The sequence below is a fragment of the Numida meleagris genome, chromosome 2 (genome assembly GCF_002078875.1).
Source record: "Numida meleagris isolate 19003 breed g44 Domestic line chromosome 2, NumMel1.0, whole genome shotgun sequence".
Taxonomy (NCBI): domain Eukaryota; kingdom Metazoa; phylum Chordata; class Aves; order Galliformes; family Numididae; genus Numida; species Numida meleagris.
Window position 1 is genome coordinate 105331889 of NC_034410.1, and position 19844 is coordinate 105351732.

At 41.6% G+C, this 19844-nt stretch overlaps 1 protein-coding gene across 3 annotated transcripts in view; it reads left to right on the forward strand.

Moving 5' to 3' along the window:
• The window catches only part of ASXL3 (additional sex combs like 3, transcriptional regulator), a 135291-nt gene that overhangs the window by 21637 nt on the left and 93810 nt on the right, over positions 1 to 19844 (forward strand). For 2 of the 3 annotated variants that reach the window (XM_021386451.1, XM_021386453.1), the window contains exon 2: positions 4834 to 4916. In XM_021386451.1, the coding sequence (XP_021242126.1) occupies positions 4834 to 4916 (83 nt within the window). Of the gene's footprint in view, positions 1 to 2981; positions 3046 to 4833; positions 4917 to 19844 lie in introns of all 3 variants that reach the window. The other variant, XM_021386452.1, reaches the window with a different exon arrangement.

Sequence of the window (19844 nt, forward strand, 5' to 3'; positions counted from 1 at the left end):
TCTTAATCGCCATCAGCAAGAGCTCCGCGAACCTCTGTTTGAGAACTGTTAAAATAGCTTGTAGCGTATCTTCCCTTGTTATTCCCTCTTCACATTTTATGTACCCTTTCTCCTCCCGATCTTACTGTTTTCTCTTCCTCATCCATCTCTATCCAATTCCTTTCTTCCCCAGCTCTACATCCTATCCTTACCCTCTCCTCTCCTAACAATTTACCCATCTTTCTTTGGACAAAGGGCTTTGAACTTTTACCAGGCTGCCTGTAATTCCCCAATGACTAAAGCCGTTAATCAAAAGTGAATACAAAAGATTTGAGTGGGGCATTTCCCACAATAGAAGTCAGTCCTCCTGTTAACCTCACACAAGCAGCTGAAAAAGACAATGCTGGATTGATTCCAGGATGCTGTTCTTGTACCCTGTTTGGAACTCCATCTTTCAATTCATTAACTTAGGAATGGGCATCTAGAAAAGATGATGTATATTCTGCTTAGGAGAAGGAAAGGTATTTTTCTGTTCTATTTCCCCTTCTCCCTTTGGGCAGTAAAGAATGTCTGTTGTGCAGTTCAGCCTTACTTGTATTTTAGCTGCTGAGTGGGAGCTCTGGCAATAACTGTACTATTCCTTTTTCTCCTCCTGAATTATTTAAATAACATTCTAAAGAGAACTGCTCCAGTTTGTGAATAGTGGCTCAGCATATAGTTGTACTAAGCAGATGTGATGAAATGATTCTGAGTTTTGTCAGCAGTCTGACCTTCAGATCCCTGCAGGCAGCTTGCAGAAAAAGGCTCGGCTCAGTCTCAGCTTACTGTACTCTGGCTGGACGATCAGTATCGCCAAGACCACTGGACCAAGCTGCTGCTTTTGGACCACAGCACTGTTTCAGTCTACACTTGGTTTGTCTTTAGAAGCATCATTTGCTGTCGACATAAGAACTCCTAGATGCAAGAGTAATGGTTGTTTCTCTGGCAAAGCTTCCCACTTTTTGTGGGACAATATTTATGAGTGGCAAGCTTTACTTTCTAGTTTGCCTTTCTTCGTGTTGTTCCTCTACTTGTGTTCCCTCTAGTGGCTGAGTTGAAAATGGTTGAGCAGATCTAATTCAAGCAGCTCTACATATAAATTCAACTAGCTGTTCTGTCCATTTCATAGGTTACCTGAGCTTACAGGATTTGTCTCTTATGCAGAGCTCAGAATTTTGAGACTGCTCCCGAGTCCTCTTGTTACCAGTTCACTGGAAAGTGCCTTTTCTCCAGTGTAGCACCTGACATTTTTTGAGCCGCGTGGATGTACGTAAGATAGATACCCTACTGAGAAAGGGAATTCGGATTTCTTCTTGTAGTACATAACTGACAAGACTTTTCAACTGGAACCAGGAATGTATGCATTCATGGCATTCATGCAATTATTTAATATTGCTGAAGTTGTGCATTGGTATGTGCAGGTGAAGCAGTTTGTCAGGCTGCTACCATTTGCTGGGAGGTTTGATTTCTTCTGCTAGTGCTTGGTAGGGTCTAAGTTGCCTTCTCTTTGAGGTATTAACCAGAGTTTGAATGAACACCAAGAATGGGTTCAGTGCAGTGTCTTCTGTTCTCTTCTAGGCTATCCTGATGGGTATCAAATCATTTGTCCCAGTTGTTTAGCGTCTGTCCCTTTTCAAGGCTGTAGTTGAATGGCAGGAATAAATAGAGCATATTTGATCCTCGATGATAGCAGTTGCAGTCAGTGCAAACCATTCTTCCACCATTGTCCTTTGCAACAAAACACATCAAAACAATCATACTTTTCATGACAGACCTTTGGCTTATTTTAATTCCAGCATTATTAGTCACTTCCCATACACTGTATGAGTGTTGGTGGATGGAGTGGGAGGAAGGAGAAAGATACTTGAAACAGATGAAGGCTTCCTCCTCCGATGTGCATTAGTTTGTCTGACCCAGCAGTCTATGACTTAAGTGTGCTACTGAATTTTCGTATTTTATTTGCCTTGAGGGACACTTAGTAATTCAATTTGAATTTCTAATATTATTTTTAAAAGTCTAGAAATGCAAAAGCAGTTGTGGGCTTTTAGTAATGTTAATGGGGAGGTGTGGAAGCAAGAGACACTTGTGCAATTATCGGTTCAGTGTATTCATTAGCGCACAGACTCTTAAATAATACTCCGATGCTATTTTCCATAACTGGGGGGAAGAAAATATTGGGATTGTCATTAAAATATTTTTTCAAGTAATTACTTTTTTTTTTTTACTGTGATAAATAGGCTAGAAGTTGCAAGTGGAAAGTACAAGATGGAGGGGGTAGAAAAAAGCATCCTAGCTAAGGTTCTCTGTTAAATTAATCTTTGTTCTGATAAAGAAAACTTAATCAAGTGCACAAGAAATGGTTTTCAAATTAAGTAGTGTCTGAATTGGAGAATTTATGCTTTTCAGTTAGGATATGAACAGTTCTTTAAATAACAGGCCTCTGTTTAACGGGTTAGATGAACAGAATTAAATTCATAGAGTGTATGAGCTGCAGCCCACGCGACATGTCCAGCAGTAAAATAAGTCCACACAATGGGCAATTGTTTGCTCCAGCACATTCAGCCTGTCGAACGTATTCTGCGTCTCAGTTTGTCATTATACCCTGAATGTGTTCTCTTCATACTGTGGTATTTGAAATCTGCCCTGTGGGTTTGCTTAAACTTTCTGTAGTAGTTTATGCATCCTGCTTGCTGGTTTCATTGTTGTTTGGTGAAGATGATCTTCCATATCCCTCTGTCTGGCCATTGTTTCCACAACCAGTTCAGTGCGGCTTCCTCAGCACAAACTGCTCTCCCTTCTCCATTGTCCAGAATGGGGACTGCTGATGCTTGCGTAGTGTTATTGTTTCCTTCCCGTTACTGTCAAACACACGTGGTAATACTTGGCTCTTTGACTGACTCTGCAGAGTAGGATGCGATGTTGTAGAGAAGGGGACAGGGCTACCCAAATTTTCTCACTTGCAGGGAGGAGCTGCCCAGGTGTGCTGAGGGGCCTGTACTCAGGAAGAGAAACAGGGAATCCTCCACAGTGAGTAACCCCACTTTCAAGTGCAAACAGTTTCCTTCATAGCTGTGTCCAGTACAGTGTAGTTTTCCTCTTCTGTTCTTTCCACTTTGCCCGCTGGAATGTTCCCAGTTCAGTTCTGTTCCCTTCTTTTCCCTGTGTTTTGGTGTATTCTCATTTGACTTTGTTCCTTTCCTTTGTTATCTTTTCAAGGGTCAAACTTTCAATTTTTCCTATATGTAAATCTCTTCTCATCCTTGTCTTAATCTTCATTGTCATTTTTCCAATGTGTTTTGTGGTTCTGTCCATAATACATCCTATCATTTCTCTTGCACTGCTATGCAGTGACCCTTTTCTCTGTGCAGTTCTTTCTGTGCTTACTCATTGTCATACTCTTTCCTATCCACTCTTCTTTCTCCTTTCAAATCACCTTTCGGTTTTCCTTTCCTGACAGGTCCCTTTTGAATCTTGCCTATTGATGTACACGAGATAAGCTCAGTTCAGCTCCCAGACCTTTTCTAGTGCAGCCCTCACTTCTGCATTTTCCTTTGTGGAGCTGAAAGATAAAGGATAAGAAGCTCACCTGCAACAAAAGAACCAAAGGATTTGGTAAACTGTGTTTTGGATGAGAAAGGGAAGAACAGGCAGCAGATTAGAATTATAAAACGATGGAAGAGGGCTGTGCTGGTCAATTGGTAGAAAGCAGAGAGGCTTTGGCTTCATATGAGCTGTTTGAATTACAGCCCTGGTTGGCTCCCTTCACAGATTGCTGACTAGTGTGGTATGATTTGATGGTGGCTCCAGTTCCTAGTGGGCAGGTATCCACACTGTAGTAGCAACTTGCACAATTGCTTTTGTTTGGTAATTACTAGAGAGGAGCTCAGGATCAGGTGAGATTGGAGACTGAGCTGAGGTCTTGTTTACCCATGGTAGAAATGGGAGTTCTGGCTGAGATAATGTTGGCGAGATGCTGTGGGAAGCTTGCATTGCTGTTGCCTGTGCTGAGCCTTTTACTGTTGATTGAAAGGTTTCCTTTTCCAGGGCTGTCAGTCTGACACTTTACCTGAGCAGAAGAGTGGCTGTTTGTTTAACAGCTTAAAAATGATTGGGACAAGAGGAAGTGGAGAACCAGAAAATTCTGTACAAAATGATTGTATGTGAAAAGAGGAATGAGTTACTTTGGGCTTGATTGGAAAAGGCAAAGGAGTGGAAAACTGAGTTGAACTGGAAAAATACACTGCTCTCTGTCATGTAGCATCTCGTGTGTTGTGACTGTTCTGACTACTTCATTTTTCACTGTTTTTAGAAACAAAGAACATTTTACCCTAGCTGGGTCAATTCTCTTTTTTTTTTTTTTTTTGTTTCTGAGGTCATAATAAAACCTAAACGTCAAATATTCAAACGGCCTCAGATAGTTCCAAAGTAATTAAAAAAAAATAAAAATAAAAAGGAGAGGGGGAGGGGAACATGTCCTGTTGTTTCTTGCTTTTTGTCTTACTTTCCCTTTTCCTTGAAAGAAATTCTGTTGCTCTGTGATTAAGTTAGTTGCACATTTCAACTCTTCATCTGGAACCTGGTAAGAATTGTTCCCAGGCAATATAGCAGATGAGGCACACAAACAGCAAGTAAACCTGACTCTTGCTGCAGTTTCCTGGATTGTATCTGGCCTTCCAACAGACAAAGGACTCCGATCTCAAGACTACCCATTCCCCGCCTTTCACAAATGACTGTATAAAAACTGCATGGTCACATAACCTTACAGATCTGCAGGACAGCTGTCATGTCACTTATACTATTATTATTCATTTTCAGGCATTGGAAAAGTATCCCAACTCACCAATGACCGCAAAACAAATACTGGAAGTCATTCAGAAAGAAGGGCTAAAAGAAACAAGGTCAGTGTTTATATGTTCTGTATTTTTACTGTCTCTATGAAAACTGTCTAGGAATGGTTCACAAAACACAATGTGCTGGTTAATGGCTGAATTAATTTCCAGTACCAAGGTGGGAAATACAGCCGATGGATTTTGTTTCTTAGTTAGCCCAAAGCTTTTAAAATGATAAGTGGCTTGCTTAACTGTGTACCTGTCTAAAGGCCTTTGTAGGCTGGCTCCAATCTAATGGCCTTTCTTCAGACAGAGGGATCTTTTTGGAAAGCCCAGTGCAGCTACTTACTTTTGCTTAAAGCCCCAAGCTTGGCACCACCATTGTGCATGAAAAAAAAAAAAAGTAAGGTGGAGTTTGCAGCATTCTTTCTCTCATTTAGGTTTGTGGTCTGGCCCTTAAGTTTCTCTTACGACATGTTGGTATTGCCTTATGGTAACAAGGATTGTGCTAGTAAAGGGATGGCAATCGAAGGAGAGGAATGTTTGGGCACTGAGAACTGCATGGCTGCAGAGGTTGGATCCTGAGTTGCTCAGTAGGAATGTACTTTGGATGTAGATTTCATCTATAATCATTAAGCTATTAGAGGTTAAGTGGGTTATCCAGAGCCTGTGGAACTCAAGAGTGGCCTTCCATCGTCTCTAGTACGTTTTCAATAAGACAAGTATGATTTGCTTCAGATGAACATACCCCTTTCCTTTTCCTCAAAGGTGATGTAGGTCTTCTAGTGGAAACTTGGGCAAGAAATAAAATAAGGAAAAACTGTTGGCTTGGTTGTGGTCTTCCACAAGATGCAGTTTCCTGTCCTCCAAATGATACAGTAAAATTTTTCTGTTCTAATAAAATATTTTTAATCATTACATGTTGCTGTCTTGAACCAAAAGGAGACATTTGCTTTTATTTTAATTACATTCTTTTATTATGGCACCTAAAATCTAGGAAAAGGGAACTTCAGAGGCTTAGTAGAGTCATAGTAATGCGTTACGTTCATTACTTCTGAATTTTTATTTTTTGAATCAGACTTTAAAATGGGATATATTTTTACTGAATTCGTTGTTGTTCCTAAGAAACAGAATGCTCTGAGTGGTCATTTGCAGAGCATAACCATGTAATGCTTTCTTTGTATCATCATAACATGCTTATGATATCCGTATGCTGGTGAAAGTGCAAAAGAGATAGTGTGCAAGTCGAAGTTGAATTTCCCACTTTTTGCAGATATAAAATGCCTTAGTTCCTGCCAAGAAGTTTCTTGAAGTATATTTGGCAATACCAAGGAAACAAGGGAATGAAAGCTTTTGAAAATGAATGTCCAGGCATGTGTTATGCCGCAAAGATTTGCATACAAAAAAAAAAACCAACAAATCTGTTTTTATTAAGATACTGTTTCTCACAGCAGTGAATAGATTGCTTTCTTCTTACTTCTTGTGATAGGAGACAACTGTATGGGAGCAGCTTGCATGCCTGATAATGGTATTTCTTTGTGATTTTAAAAATTCTTGCGTAAATAAAATTTTGTATGCAAAACCCATGGGAGGCAGTGAAGGCAGCATTTTTATATGATTTAAATATAGAAAATGTAGAATTGCTGCCAAATAAATAATAGGATAAAGATTCCTTTAAAGAGCTTCAAAACCAGATCTTCTCTTTCATTACCTAAGGTTTTTAGTAACTGAGGATTGCAGGCAAACAGGAAAGAAATGGAAGTTCATACTGGACTGATTTTTATTCATGGTATATGCAGGTATTTGTGAAGAAACAGTTGATTTCAGGATGCCGTGTGTGGCAATGAGTAGCTAGATAACTGAAAAAGGATACAATTCAACATTCTTTATTCAATATGTGAAAAATTCTATAAAGTTGCATGCTAGGTCATTCTGCATTGATTAGTGTAAAAAATTTAAATTCTGCAAGTATAATAAACAAAGATGTTGTTTCTTTATTTTGAAAGTGCTAAGTTTCTCATTTAGCTTCTGATTTTATTGAAAAGTTGTGTTTTGGCTACATTTTAATATTAGTTAGGCACAAATTTGCACAGTTGTCTGGATGCCTATCTCTTAATAAGGGCTGAGGAGGTATTTGTACACATTTGTTCATTGGGCCTTTGTACTTAAGTAAATTTTTGGTTTCACAGTCCTTAAGTCTAAAGTCTCCCATTTACTTCATCAAGCTCTGCAGTTTCTTTCAGTATATTTCTACCGGTATGGTACCTTTGTCATTACTGAAGGTGTTCCTTCTTGGTCTTTAAGCTGCAGTCAGATGAGATGACTGAAGGAATATAGATTTTATGATATGCAGTCATGTAGTCATAAGCCCTACAATGGAGCTAGCACATTTTATTCTGTAATGATTTGTGTATTTTTCCAAGTCTGGACTTATGCCAGCAGTATGTTAACTACATTAATATACTTTACTAATTCCTTTATACTGATTATCTTTGTCAGTAGAACCTTGGCAATCCTAAATGAAGTTCTTCAAAAATTCTTGTTTCTGCTGTTCCATTTATAGATGAATGAGATTAGTTGGCTTAGTCATTTTTCAAATTTATTGCAGCAGTAATTAATCTAAAGCTTTTTGCTGTGGTAGTAAAGCTGAATGAATAACATATGAATTTCAGCAATTTCATTGTAGTCATTACTTGTAATCTTTAAAAATACACCATCAGACTCTTCAGGCTTTTCTTTTGTTTGCAATAAAGACATCCAAGTTCTACATTTATATTTCACTACTGAAATTGTTAAATACAATAGGAGGAAAATTTCAAAATTGCAAAGCAGATAAAAGTTAGAAATAAAAATCAAAAGCTACTAATGTATGTAAGAGGTTATACACTTACCTAGATTCACATATCTTGACTCAGTTTTGGGGGATGTATGGCTCAGTTTTCTTTTTTTAAATATCTTTCTTCTTGCTATGATGGTCAGTTGCCAAATGGTCAGCTGGCAGGCAGTTCTTTTGCTACCTGGAAGTATTAAAAACTTTTACGGTAAATTTTTCGGGATGTAGAAAATACATGGTGTTCGTGGGGCAAAGTGGGGGCAAGTGAGAAATATTTATGAACACACGTTCGCCTATCGGTTGCCTCCCAGACAACAAATCTAGCCATGGTTTCCACTAGGCAGAAAGCTCTTGCCAAAAAGAATATGGCAACCGAGACAGAGTTCCTGCCCAAAAGTGTGGCTATTCAGGTCTCTGTCTGAAGGGAGGGCATGAGCCTGTTGCTCCCGGTAAAGGGCGGCAGCGATACCACCTGCATGAAGTGTGAGCAGGGGGAAGATCTGCTCAGTATGGTGGGGAGCTCAAGGAAGAGGTGGGGAGGTTAAGAAGCATCAGGGAGTGTGAGCAAGAGATAGACTGGTAGAGTAACTCCCTGCTATACCTGTGAGAAAGGCACCAGGACGATACACCCCAAACAGTGGTGGACCCCCTGCCCTGTCACCATAGGGCAGAAGGGAAGGGGCCTAAGAGATAAGGAGGAATGGAAATAGGTGCCAGTTCAGCATTGCATGCAGACCCCCTCCCTGTCTACCTCTCTTCCCCAGGTATTCCTTCATAGTAGGTTTGAGGCTGTGCAACTTGAGGGAGAGGTAAGTGAGGATCATAGAATCATAGAATGGCTTGGGTTGGAAGGGACCCCAAGGATCACCAAGCTCCAACCCCCCTGCCACAGGCAGGGCCACCAATCTCCAGATCTGGTACTAGACCAGGTTGCCCAGGGCCCCATCCAATCTGATCTTGAACACCTCCAGGGATGGAATATCCACAACATCTCTGGGCAGCCTGTGCCAGCACCTCAGCACTCTCTGTGAAGAACTTCTCCCTCACATCCAACCTAAACCTTCCCTCCTTGATCTTAAAACCATTCCCCCTTGACCTATCGCTATCTACTCAATTGAAAAGTTGATTCCTTTTCATAATTCCCTTTTAAATATTGGAAGGCTGCAATGAGGTCTTGTCACAGCCTGTCTTTGTAGGGGAGGTGCTCCAGCCCTCTGATCATCTTCATGGCCCTCCTCTGGACCCTCTCCAACAGCTCCACATCTTTCCTGTATTGGGTGCTCCAGACCTGGCCCCATCTGGAGTACTGCGTCCTTACGAGGGCAGAATAGAGAGGGATAATCACCTCCCTGTCCCTGCTGGCCACCCCTCTTCTGATGAAGCCCAGGATATCATTGGCCTTCTGAGCTGCAAGAGCACGCTGCTGGCTCATGTTCAGTTTTTCATCCACCAGGACCCCCACGTCCTTCTCCACAGGGCTACTCTCAAGGAGTTCTTCTCCCAGTCTGTATATGTATCTGGGATTACTCGGACTCAAGTGCACAACTTTGCACTTTGCTATGTTGAACCTCATGAGGTTCATACGGGCCCACCTTTTGAGTTTGCTGAGGTCTCTCTGGATGGCGTCACTTCCTGCTAATGGTCAACCTGCACCACTCAGCTTGGTGTCATCAGCAAACTTGCTGAGGGTACACTTGAGCATGTATGCAGCATAAGGTTCACCAAGGAGGTTGTCTAGGGCAAAGCGATTAACTCCACAGTTCAAGACTGCCTCCACCAAGATGGAAATAAGGGTGAATGTCATAGGCAAAGGGAACAGAGTCACTGATATGTTGGCCAGATCCTACCCATAGGGAAGTGTGCTGCCTTTCTGGGGCCCAGGTCAGGAACATTACTAAAAAGCTGCCTGGTTTCGTTCACCCCTCTGATTACTACCCTTTACTGAAGCTTGAGGGCTATCAAAAGGGACTTCAGGGAATTCGGGTGGTTAGTTGCTGGAGCAGGAGTACAGGTGGTGTTTCCCTCTATCCCTTTAGTGGCAGTGAGGGATACTGAGAGAAGCAGGAAAAGCCATCTCATAAAACATGGCTGAGAGGCTGGTGCAAGTGCAGGAATTCTGTGTTGTTTTGTGGTGTTTTTTTTTGACCGTGGGGCAGTTTACTTGGTGCCTGGTCTAATAGCTGCAGATGGGTCTCACCTGTCTCAAAAGGGGAAACAAATCCTATCCCAGGATCACTGAAAGGGTTTCAAAAGTAGATATGAAGGGAGAAGGTGGTTAAAACAAGGCTTGCTAGAGATGAGTCTGGGGGAATGATGACAGGGTTGGAGGTGAGGCAAGGGGCTCAGCTGAAGCACATCTACTCCTGTGCACACAGCATGGGCAACAAACAGGAGGAGCTGTAAGCCATTGTGTGGCAGGCAGACTGACTTAGTTGCTATTGCTGAAATGTGGTGGGATCACTCCCATGACTAGAGCGCTGCGATGGATGGCTATAAGCTCTCCAGAGGGGGTAGGCCAGGAAGGAGGGGTGTTGTCTCTGGACAGGCTGGATAGCTGGGCTGAGGCCAGTGGGATTAAGTTCAGCAAGACCAAGTGGCATGTCCTGCACTTTGGCCACAACAGCCTCGGGTAATGCTATAAGCTTGGGGCAGAGTTGCTGGAAGACTGTGTGGAGAAAATGGACGTCGGGCTGCTGGTTGACACTCGGCTGAGCATGAGCCAGCAGTGTGCTCAGGTAACCCAGAATGCCAATGGCTTCCTGGCTTGTATCAGAAATAGTGTAGCCAGCAGAAGCAGGGAGGTAATCATCCCCCTACACTTGGCCCTGTTGAGGCCCTTGAGTACTGTGTTCAGTTTTGGGCCCCTCACTGCAAGAAAGACATCAAAGCCCTGGAGCATGTTGAGAGAAGGGCAACAAAGCTGGTGAGGTATCCAGAACACAAGTCTTTTGATGAGCAGCTGAGGGAGCTGGGATTATTCAGTCTGGAGAAGAAAAGAGGCCCAGGGGAGACTTTACTGCCGTGTACAACTACGTGAAGGGCGGTTCTGGCAAGGTGAGGGTCAGCCTCTTCTCCCGCCTAACTAGCAATGGGATGAGAGGGAATGGCCTCGAGTTATGCCGGGGGAGATTCAGGTTGGATATTCGGAAAAAATTTCTTCTCCAAAAGAGTGGTCAGGTGCTGGAACAGACTGCCCAGGAAGGTGGTTGAGTTCACCATTCCTGGAGGTGTTCAAGAAACCATTTAGATGTGGTACTAAGGAACATGGTTCAGTAGGGAAATACTGGTGGTAGGTGGACAGTTGAACTAGGTGATCTTGGAGGTCTTTTCCATCCTTGGTGATTCTGTGATCAACTCTAACCTCAGTGCTCCTCTTCCACTGTTCTGTGACCTTGCTGATCGTTCTCCGTCTCATATTTGTGATGTTACTATATAGGTTTAGAATTCCCCCTTTGTCTTAATGAATTGTTTTCACGTTTTCTGCATATGTTTTTCTCAAATTTATTGATTGCTTTAATATGTAGTCTTGCGTTCAGCATGCACGCATCCCTTCCAAGTTTAGCATTGCCTGTGTATTGGAACGTGTTTCCTTTTGCAGCATTATGTTTTTTCTCCTTTGCTTATGAAAGCCCATGAGGAACAATGTCAAAAAGCTTACTGGATTTGAGGTAAAAGATACCTTCTGTGCTTTCTTTTTCTACAGTGTCTGGTACCGTGTCAGAAGGGATATTTCTCATAGATTTGAAGTAATTTATTCCTGACAGATATATGTATTACTCAATTTCTTATCTGATAAATGTTCCCAGATTATTTTTATTCCATATTTGGGAGAATTGAAATTAAATTGTTGTCTCTAATTCCCTGCCCCATTCTTTTTCCAATTTTTAAAGCTAGTCACTAGATGTTTTCCAGTCTTTTGGAATCACTGCTGCCTCTTACAAGTTCTCCAAAATAGCTATTAATAATTCCAAGGCTGATCCAGTCAGCTCTCAATACCTTACAGTGAATTTAAACAAACCTAACAACATCTAACTTTTTTGTTATTTAATCCATTTTTTTCTGTTTGGTATTGGTTTTGTTAGGTGTCTGAGCGTGGCGTCTTTCTAATTATGTGCCGACAAAGAAAAGACGCTGGTGCTCCTGTGTTTCAGGGATAAGTGTATGGTGCCACTCTCTTCACTGAAGAGCAATCCAGTCCTGTTGATTTTTGCACTTACTGAAATGTCCTTGTGCCTCATGAGTGGAAAGGGTTTCTCAAGAGGAGTCACGCATCAGTTCTCTGAGTTGCCTGAAGTATAGTTTTTTGAAGCTCATTTTCTTCATTTTGTGTTCTACCTTATTTTACTAAAATTAAAGAATCATTCCTTCGTGAATGCTCCTTCTTCCCCACTGGTTTGAATCAAACCTACTGCTGCCTTCCTTCCTAACTGCTTTTTAAATCTTCTATTTAAGCATTTTTGTCCTTAACACAGTCCAGGAACTTGCCAGATGCTTTGCTGTGCCTGTGCCATTTTATTTTATTCCCTGCCCTCCTCCCCCCCCCCTCACACCAAGGGATGCCTGCAGAGTCATAATGGTGTATTTAAGTAGGTCATGTGCTTTAAAAAAAATTTGCTGATTCTCCCAGAAAAAAAAAAAAAAGCTTCTCTCTCTAGTTCTCCTGATTTCTTCTAAAAAAAATTCTGATCCTAATACCATCTTTGTTTTTTTCCCCTTTCTTGTCATTCCCCAGAAATTACCTGAAGGAGCATGAGAAATAATCTCGTCCCTTCTCTTTTGGGTAGTACACTTCAGGGAGGCTAGGGCCAACAGAAGACAGTTTAAAATTATCAGGGAGATAAAAATAGGACTGAAGTTAGTATGAATTAGGTGTTTGGATTAAGGAAGAGAAGATTGAGTTGAGACACAGTAGGTCTTCGGATACATTAAAGATATGGGAAAAAGTAAGGGAATAAATTACCCTGCCTGTCTGATATGGACAGGACAAGAAATAAGGTCTTTAAATTGTAGCAAGGAAAGACTGAGGTTAGATGGTAAGATTTTTTCTAATAGGTATAACTGAGTTCTGTCATAAGATGTGAGAAAGATGTGACAGATCTGTAGATCTCTCTAAAAACAGTTTAGTTACTTATCCATCAGAAATTTTGTAGAATCTATTGATCCTGCCTTGAATGAGGGAAATGAACTAGTCTTTCCCTTGATACTTGTTTTTCTATGACTTTTTTCAAATTGATTTGCAGTACTAGGGCAATATATATTGCATGAGTCCCAGAGGAATATGTCCAGCCAAATTCTGATAAATGTGTGATGCTAATAGCCACAGATGATGTGTTGACTTTCCTGTAGTTTCTTCTCCCCCTTGCTTGGTAAGACTGGGAAGTGGACATGTCCACTTTCATGTCTGGAAAAGATTTTCAGTACAAGTTAAAAGCCAATAAACTTTCAAAATGGAACAAGCAGTGTTTAATTTTTGGAGTATAACTTTAGCCCACAGCTATGCTAGCTATTTAATTTCTTCCTCCATTGAACTCAAGAATGTGAACCCTAGAATGGGATAATTTCCTAACAATTTTGCTGTCCAGCTGGGGCAACTGACCCCTGTCTTGTCAAGTCATTTTCATAGCAGCATAGAATATCTAGGTTAGAAAACTCCTTCAAGATCATAAAAGTCCAACCATCAATGTGACTTGGAGAGACCCATCAGTAAACTGTGTCCCTTAGTACCATGTAGAAGAGCTAAGAAGAGGTTAAAAACCCCTCTTCTTGGCCCATTTTTCATTTTCTAGTAGGAATCCTAAACTTCTTTCTTTTAGCATTTCTTTTTTTGATCTTCATTTCAACTATAAGAATTATGGCATTAGTCCTAATTCCTCCTTTTTTTTTCTCCGCATATTTTGTATTTTTCTAGGCAAGATTAAGCTATCTATTGATTTATTGTTGTGACAGCAGTCTTTCTGAAGAGTGAAAAGAGATGCTTGCCACTGGCAATAATGCTGTTTCTTCTTCACGTTGTTGATAATATCTATCATGAATTATATCATAATGTATTAAGTCTTCTGAGCCTAGGAAAGCAGCAAAGTATGACCCTAATAAATCTCAAGATACTCTTATTCGCTTTTCACTCTTTGTGCAGGAATATTAAACTGGTGGGTTAGGTACTTTGAACTGCTGAGCAGAGTCATCAATGGAATAAAACATACGGTCTGCACAGAGTCTGTCTCGAGCTCTGAAGTGAGATCATGCTCCTGAAAATATTACCCTTACCTTTGAATCCTTTGATCCTTTTCACGGTGTCTCTTCAAGCCTTTGAATACTTCATTCTTAGAGCTATTGACTTAAAAATAAAACCCTTTCTGAATGTTACAGTTTCTGTAAATAGGCTAAATGAGCTGGCTGCACTCTTCTGTTGTTTACCCTGAGTTCCTTGTTTTATTGCGTATGCATGTAAACAGAAATTTTTACTTCCTTTCTTTGTGAAGTAATTCTAAGATGTCATTGTGATCTGTAATTATTAACAAGTCATTGTTTTTACCTTTCACTTAGAAGAAAAAAAAAAATCAAGTGCTCTCTAATAACCGCAGGCTCTTAAAAATTTCATTGAAAGAACCACAGTTTTTTGTCTCAAGACTTTGATCATTAAAGGAAGAGCACAGACAGTTAAAAGGCTTCTGTGGTTGTGTATGTCTGATAGAATTTACTTGGGCGCCTTTCAGCTGAAGTAGAGTGGTGGTTTTTCTTGAAGGTAGTTATTCCCAGGAATGGACAGAAAGGAAACTTTGATGGGAAAAGAGCAAGACAGCCATTCACATCCTTTTGCCTGGCATTATGAGGTTTTTCCTTATGCCTCTATAAACGTGACTTTTGTCTGCAGAGCAGTGAAAGATATTATCTTTCAGTTCTACCTGTTTTTCTATGTAAATTCACTTCAGACTTTGAAACACGTTTTGTGCTGGTGTAACAATGAGCCACCCAGTTTGGTAGGCAGTTGTGATAACTACGTTTCACCATGTGAAAATCTCAGGCTTGCTTCTTCTTGCCTTGGTGCTCCTGGCATTGTTTATTCCAGAGTACAGCCTAACCTGGTAAAATCGGATGGGATTCTGCCCTGCTGCATTCCAGACTTGGGATTGTAACTTCTATAAACACCCAAATCACTTTTGTGATAACAATTTAAGGTTTTGATATCGATGTAGCCCTAAAACAACTGTGGTAGTACCTCAGACCTAAAAGCAGTCATGTGGTTAGGTCTGGTAATGCCTGATTCCCTGATGCTTCATTATGCAGCATTAAGCAGTCTAGGAGGTTTCTAGAGTGTATGGGAGATAACTTCCTTCTGCAGCTGGTGAGAGAACCTACTGGGGAGGTGCCCTGCTAGACCTGCTGTTTACAAACAGGGAAGGTCTGCTGGGAGATGTGGAAGTCGGGGGCTGTCTTGGACACAGCGACCATGAAATGGTAGAGTTCTCAATTCTTGGTGGAACCAGGAGAGGGGACAGCAGAACTGCTACCTTGGACTTTCAGAGCTCAGACTTCCAATTGTTCAGGAGACTGGTAGGGAGGGTCCCTTGGGATTTGGTCTTGGAGGGTAAGGGGGTCCAGGAAGGCTGGTTGCTCCTCAAGAAGGAAGTCCTGAAGGCGCAGGAACAGGCTGTCCCCCTGAGTCGCAAGATGAGCTGGCGAGGAAGGAGACCAGCATGGATGAACAGGGAGCTTTTCCTGAGGCTCCAGGAGAAAAAGAGAATTTACCTCCTGTGGAAGAAGGGACAGGCAACTCGGGGAGAGTACAAAGAGGTTGTTAGGATGTGCAGGTAGAAAATTAGAAAGGCAAAGGCCTAGCTTGAACTCGGCTGCTGGGATAAAAAGGAACAAGAAACTCTTTTACAAAGTATTTTAACAGTAAGAGGAGGACCAAGGAGAATCTCCATTCTTTACTGGACGCGGCTGGGAATGTGGCCACGGAGGACAATGAAAAGGCTGAGGTTCTCAATGACTTCATTACATCTGTCTTTAAAAATCAGACCAGTTAGCCTCAGAGTACTCTACTCTCTGACCTGGAAGTCTTGGATGGTGAGCGGAATAAACCCCCCACGATTCAGGAGGAAACGGTCAGAGACCTACTACTCCACCTGGACTGCCACAAGACCGTGGGACCAGACAAGATCCATCCGAGAGTACTGAGGGAGCTGGCAGAGGGGATAGCCAAGCTGCTTTCCATCATCTGCCAGCGTTCCTGGTCAACAGGAGAGGTCTCAGAAGACTGGAGACTTGCCAGTGTGACTCCCATCTACAAGAAGGGTCGTAAGGAGGATCCATGGAACTACAGGCCTGTCAGCCTGACCTCAGTGCCGGGGAAGGTTATGGAGCAGATTGTCCTGATGGAGATCACGTAGCATTTGCAGGACAACTGGGGGATCAGGCCCAGCCAGCATGGGTTTGTGAAGGGCAGGTCCTGCTTGACCAACCTGATCTCCTATGATCGAGTTACCCGCCTGGTGGATGAGGGAAAGGCTGTTGATGTGGTCTACCTAGACTTCAGCAAAGCCTTTGACGCTGTCTCCCACAGTATTCTCCTGGAGAAGCTAGCAGCGTGGCTTGGACGGGTACAGTCTTTGCTGGGTAAGGAGCTTGGCTGGAGGGCCAGGCCCAGAGAGTGGTGGTGAATGGAGTTAAATCCAGCTGGCGACCAGTCACGAGTGGTGCTCCCCAGGGGTCGGTGCTGGGGCCTGTCCTCTTCAATATCTTTATCGATGACCTGGATGAGGGCATTGAGAGCACCCTCAGCAAGTTTGCAGATGACACCAAGCTGGCAGGAAGTGTCGATCTTCCTGGAGGTAGTGAGGCCCTACAGAGAGATCTGGACAGGCTGGATCTCTGGGCTGAAGCCAGTGGGATGAGGTTCAACAAGACCAAGTGCCACGTCCTGCACTTTGGCCACAACAACCCCAGGCAACGCTACAGGCTTGGGGCAGAGTTGCTGGAAGACTGTGTAGAGGAAACGGACCTGGGGGTGTTGGTCGATGCTTGGCTGAGCATGAACCAGCAGTGTGCCCCAGTGGCTGAGAAGGCCAATGGCATCCTGGCTTGTATTAGAAGTAGTGTTGCCAGTAGGAGTAGGGAAGTCATTGTCCCTCTGTACTCAGCACTGGTGAGACCTCACGTCGAGTACTGTGTCCAGTTTTGGGCCCCTCACTGCAAGAAAGACATTGAGGCCCTGGAGCGTGTTCAGAGGAGGGCAACGAAGCTGGTGAGGGGTCTGGAGCACAGGCCTTATGAGGAGCGGCTGAGGGAGCTGGGATTGTTCAGTCTGGAGAAGAGGAGGCTCACGGGAGACCTTATCGCTCTGTATAACTACCTGAAGGGAGGTTGTAGTGAGCTGGGGATCAGCCTCTTCTCTCTTGTAACTAGTGACAGGACGAGGGGGAATGGCCTCAAGTTGTGCCAGGGGAGATTTAGGCTGGACATTAGGAAGTACTACTTTTCTGAACGAGTGGTCAGGCGCTGGAATGGGCTGCCCAGGGAGGTGGTTGAGTCACCGTCCCTGGAGATGTTCAAGAAACGTTTAGATATAGCATTGAGCGGCATGGTTTAGTGGGGTTATTGGTGGTAGGTGGATGGTTGGACTGGATGATCTTGTAGGTCTTTTCCAACCTAGCTAATTCTATGATTCTGTGATTACCCTACAGTGAATTTAAAGCTAGCTTGCTTATGTCTCTACAATGGTAACCCTGTTTTTGTACTGATTTGGAAAACTGTCATTTGATGCCAATGAAACAGATTCAAAATCACAAATTCTCAAATATTTTCCATCAGCTGATTGTTTAGATGATGTGATTTTTGTTTGTTAGTGATGGTCCTTTGTGTATATATTTACGTATAATTCTATATATACATACATTTATATATATTTCAATATCAGATAAATTGCTACATTGAGTGCATTTTTGTCTGAAGCACCATTAGCTCCATTTTTGCTCCGAATTTCAAGTTTTAGAAATTGCGTGGTTTGTTTTTGTTCTAATGTTGCTCCTCTTCCTTTCTTGGGACAGTGGGGGAGGGTCTCTATCTAGAGACTTCAATAAACAGTCCAGTAAAATCAGCCCGCATGTCAGCACGTTTGATGAGATTACCTGCTCTGGTTTTGTGTTTTTTGTTTGTTTGTTTTAATAATGCTTGTAGTAATGTGTACCCTAGATGTTAATGCAGGCTGAAAATCATACTCGTGTCAAATGCAAAAGCCTTTGTTAGACTTATCGAAGTGTGGATTTAATTTTGGAAATAACTTCCTTTGATAAACTGCACAATGTAAATAAGAAGAATGTTTTGGGTATGACTCAGAATACTTTGGATACTGTTATTTCTGTTAGGAGTATTAATTGAGCATATGTAAGAGGAGAGGATACAGAAGCAAAGTAAATTCTTTCAAAGTGAAATGAAGAGCTAAAAATATATGCGGTCCTCTGCCCTCCTGCTTCTAATATTCTACGCAGTAAACTAGAGATACTGGTGCAGTATCTCTACAAGTTCATGTCTACGTGCAGTCTCTTGTCCCAAGAGTTTCTGCTTCAGGAATCCTCCCTTCCCTCTTTCTCAAACTAGGTCACCAGTCCCATGGTCTCCAATTACCCCAGTCTGCTGTCATCTGTTTTCCTTTCTCACGTATGATGGTCTCATTTGACCATCCTATGTGCCTGAAATTTTTAAAGACTACAGTTTTGACATCGCAGATGTTAGTATTTAACTCATAGTCTGGCTCAGGACCAACCAAGCTTTCTTGTTTAGCTTGATTCCAGCACTAATTTTGAGAAAATAAAAGCCCAGTTCCATTGTTCTGTTATGGCTGGGACCGTCAACATGTTATTTAAGAACAATTTAGAAAGACTCATTTGGCATCCCATTTGTACTATATCCCAGATTTGTCATGGTGTTGAAGTCTGTGCTTGTATGCTCGGTTGAGATGATATTTCAGAACATTAATTCTCCCTTTCATTTTCTCTTTTTTTTTTAAAAAAAAAAAAGAAAAAGGTTATTATATTATTGTTACTTTTCCATATGTAGTATTCAGTACTTTGGTTTTTCAGTAAGTGAGTCCTGGTACAATATTCTTTGTCTGGGTGCTAAAACATGCATTGTAACCACCTACCATGGGAGTGATAGGAAATACTGCTGCTTGATTTTTATTTTTTTTTAAAGATCGGCACAAAAATTGTTTGTTTTAAATCTATTAGCAGCTCTCCAGAATGTGTCTGTAAAGATTGGGAAAATAGGAATCCAATCTGTTTTAGAGACTTGCTTCCCTCTTTAGTTATTTAGGTTTCTGCTCCTTCCACCCAAACCTAATCTGTATTTTTCTCAGAGCGTTCATTATGCTGCTGCAGTGCATAAAGCTCTTTTATTTGTTTGATGTTTTATTGGTAAGGGAAAGTGGCTTATATGATCATTAAATATTAAAGTTTAATAATTCAATGGAAGCATTGACATCTTAAAGTTAATCTCTTTTACTGTAATAGGAAAAATGGTGGTGGTTAAATTTTGTGATGTGATAAACATGTTTCAGCTTTTAACAGTCTGTATTGAGAAAATATTTTATCTTTTGAATTCATGCCCAGCTCCCCTTTATCGCAGTCTACTTTGCTGAAATTAAGACCTACATAAAATATATTAAAACCATATTAAAGATAATCTTTTTTTTAATAGAAGAGGAAATCCAACTACTTCATTGTAACAAATAATGGATAGCAATGCAGAGACTGATGTACTAAGATTTTTGTGTGCAGTAAAAGGCAGTGCTTCCCATTAGTGGACATTTTATTTTGAAGCGGGTGGGCATCAGCTGTGAAAAGTAAATGGTGTAAACTTCTCAACAAATTCAGTGCTGGATTTATCGCATAGATGTAGTAATTTCCTTCTCAATATATTTTTATGTTTAATGCAAGAATTGAACTTGTATTTTCTTTTTCCTATGCCGTGCTTCTCAATGTAGACTACTGTTGAAAGGCACTGAAAGGTGATAATATAGTTCAGGACGATGAAAAGAGAAACCTGAATTATAAATTGGTGTTACTGTACGCATAAAATTATCCTAGAGTGTATATTGTCTCAAGGCCGGTTTCCCCCATTTTTCCTAGAAGGCATAACTTTTCTTTTAGCACTATTTGAGTATGCAG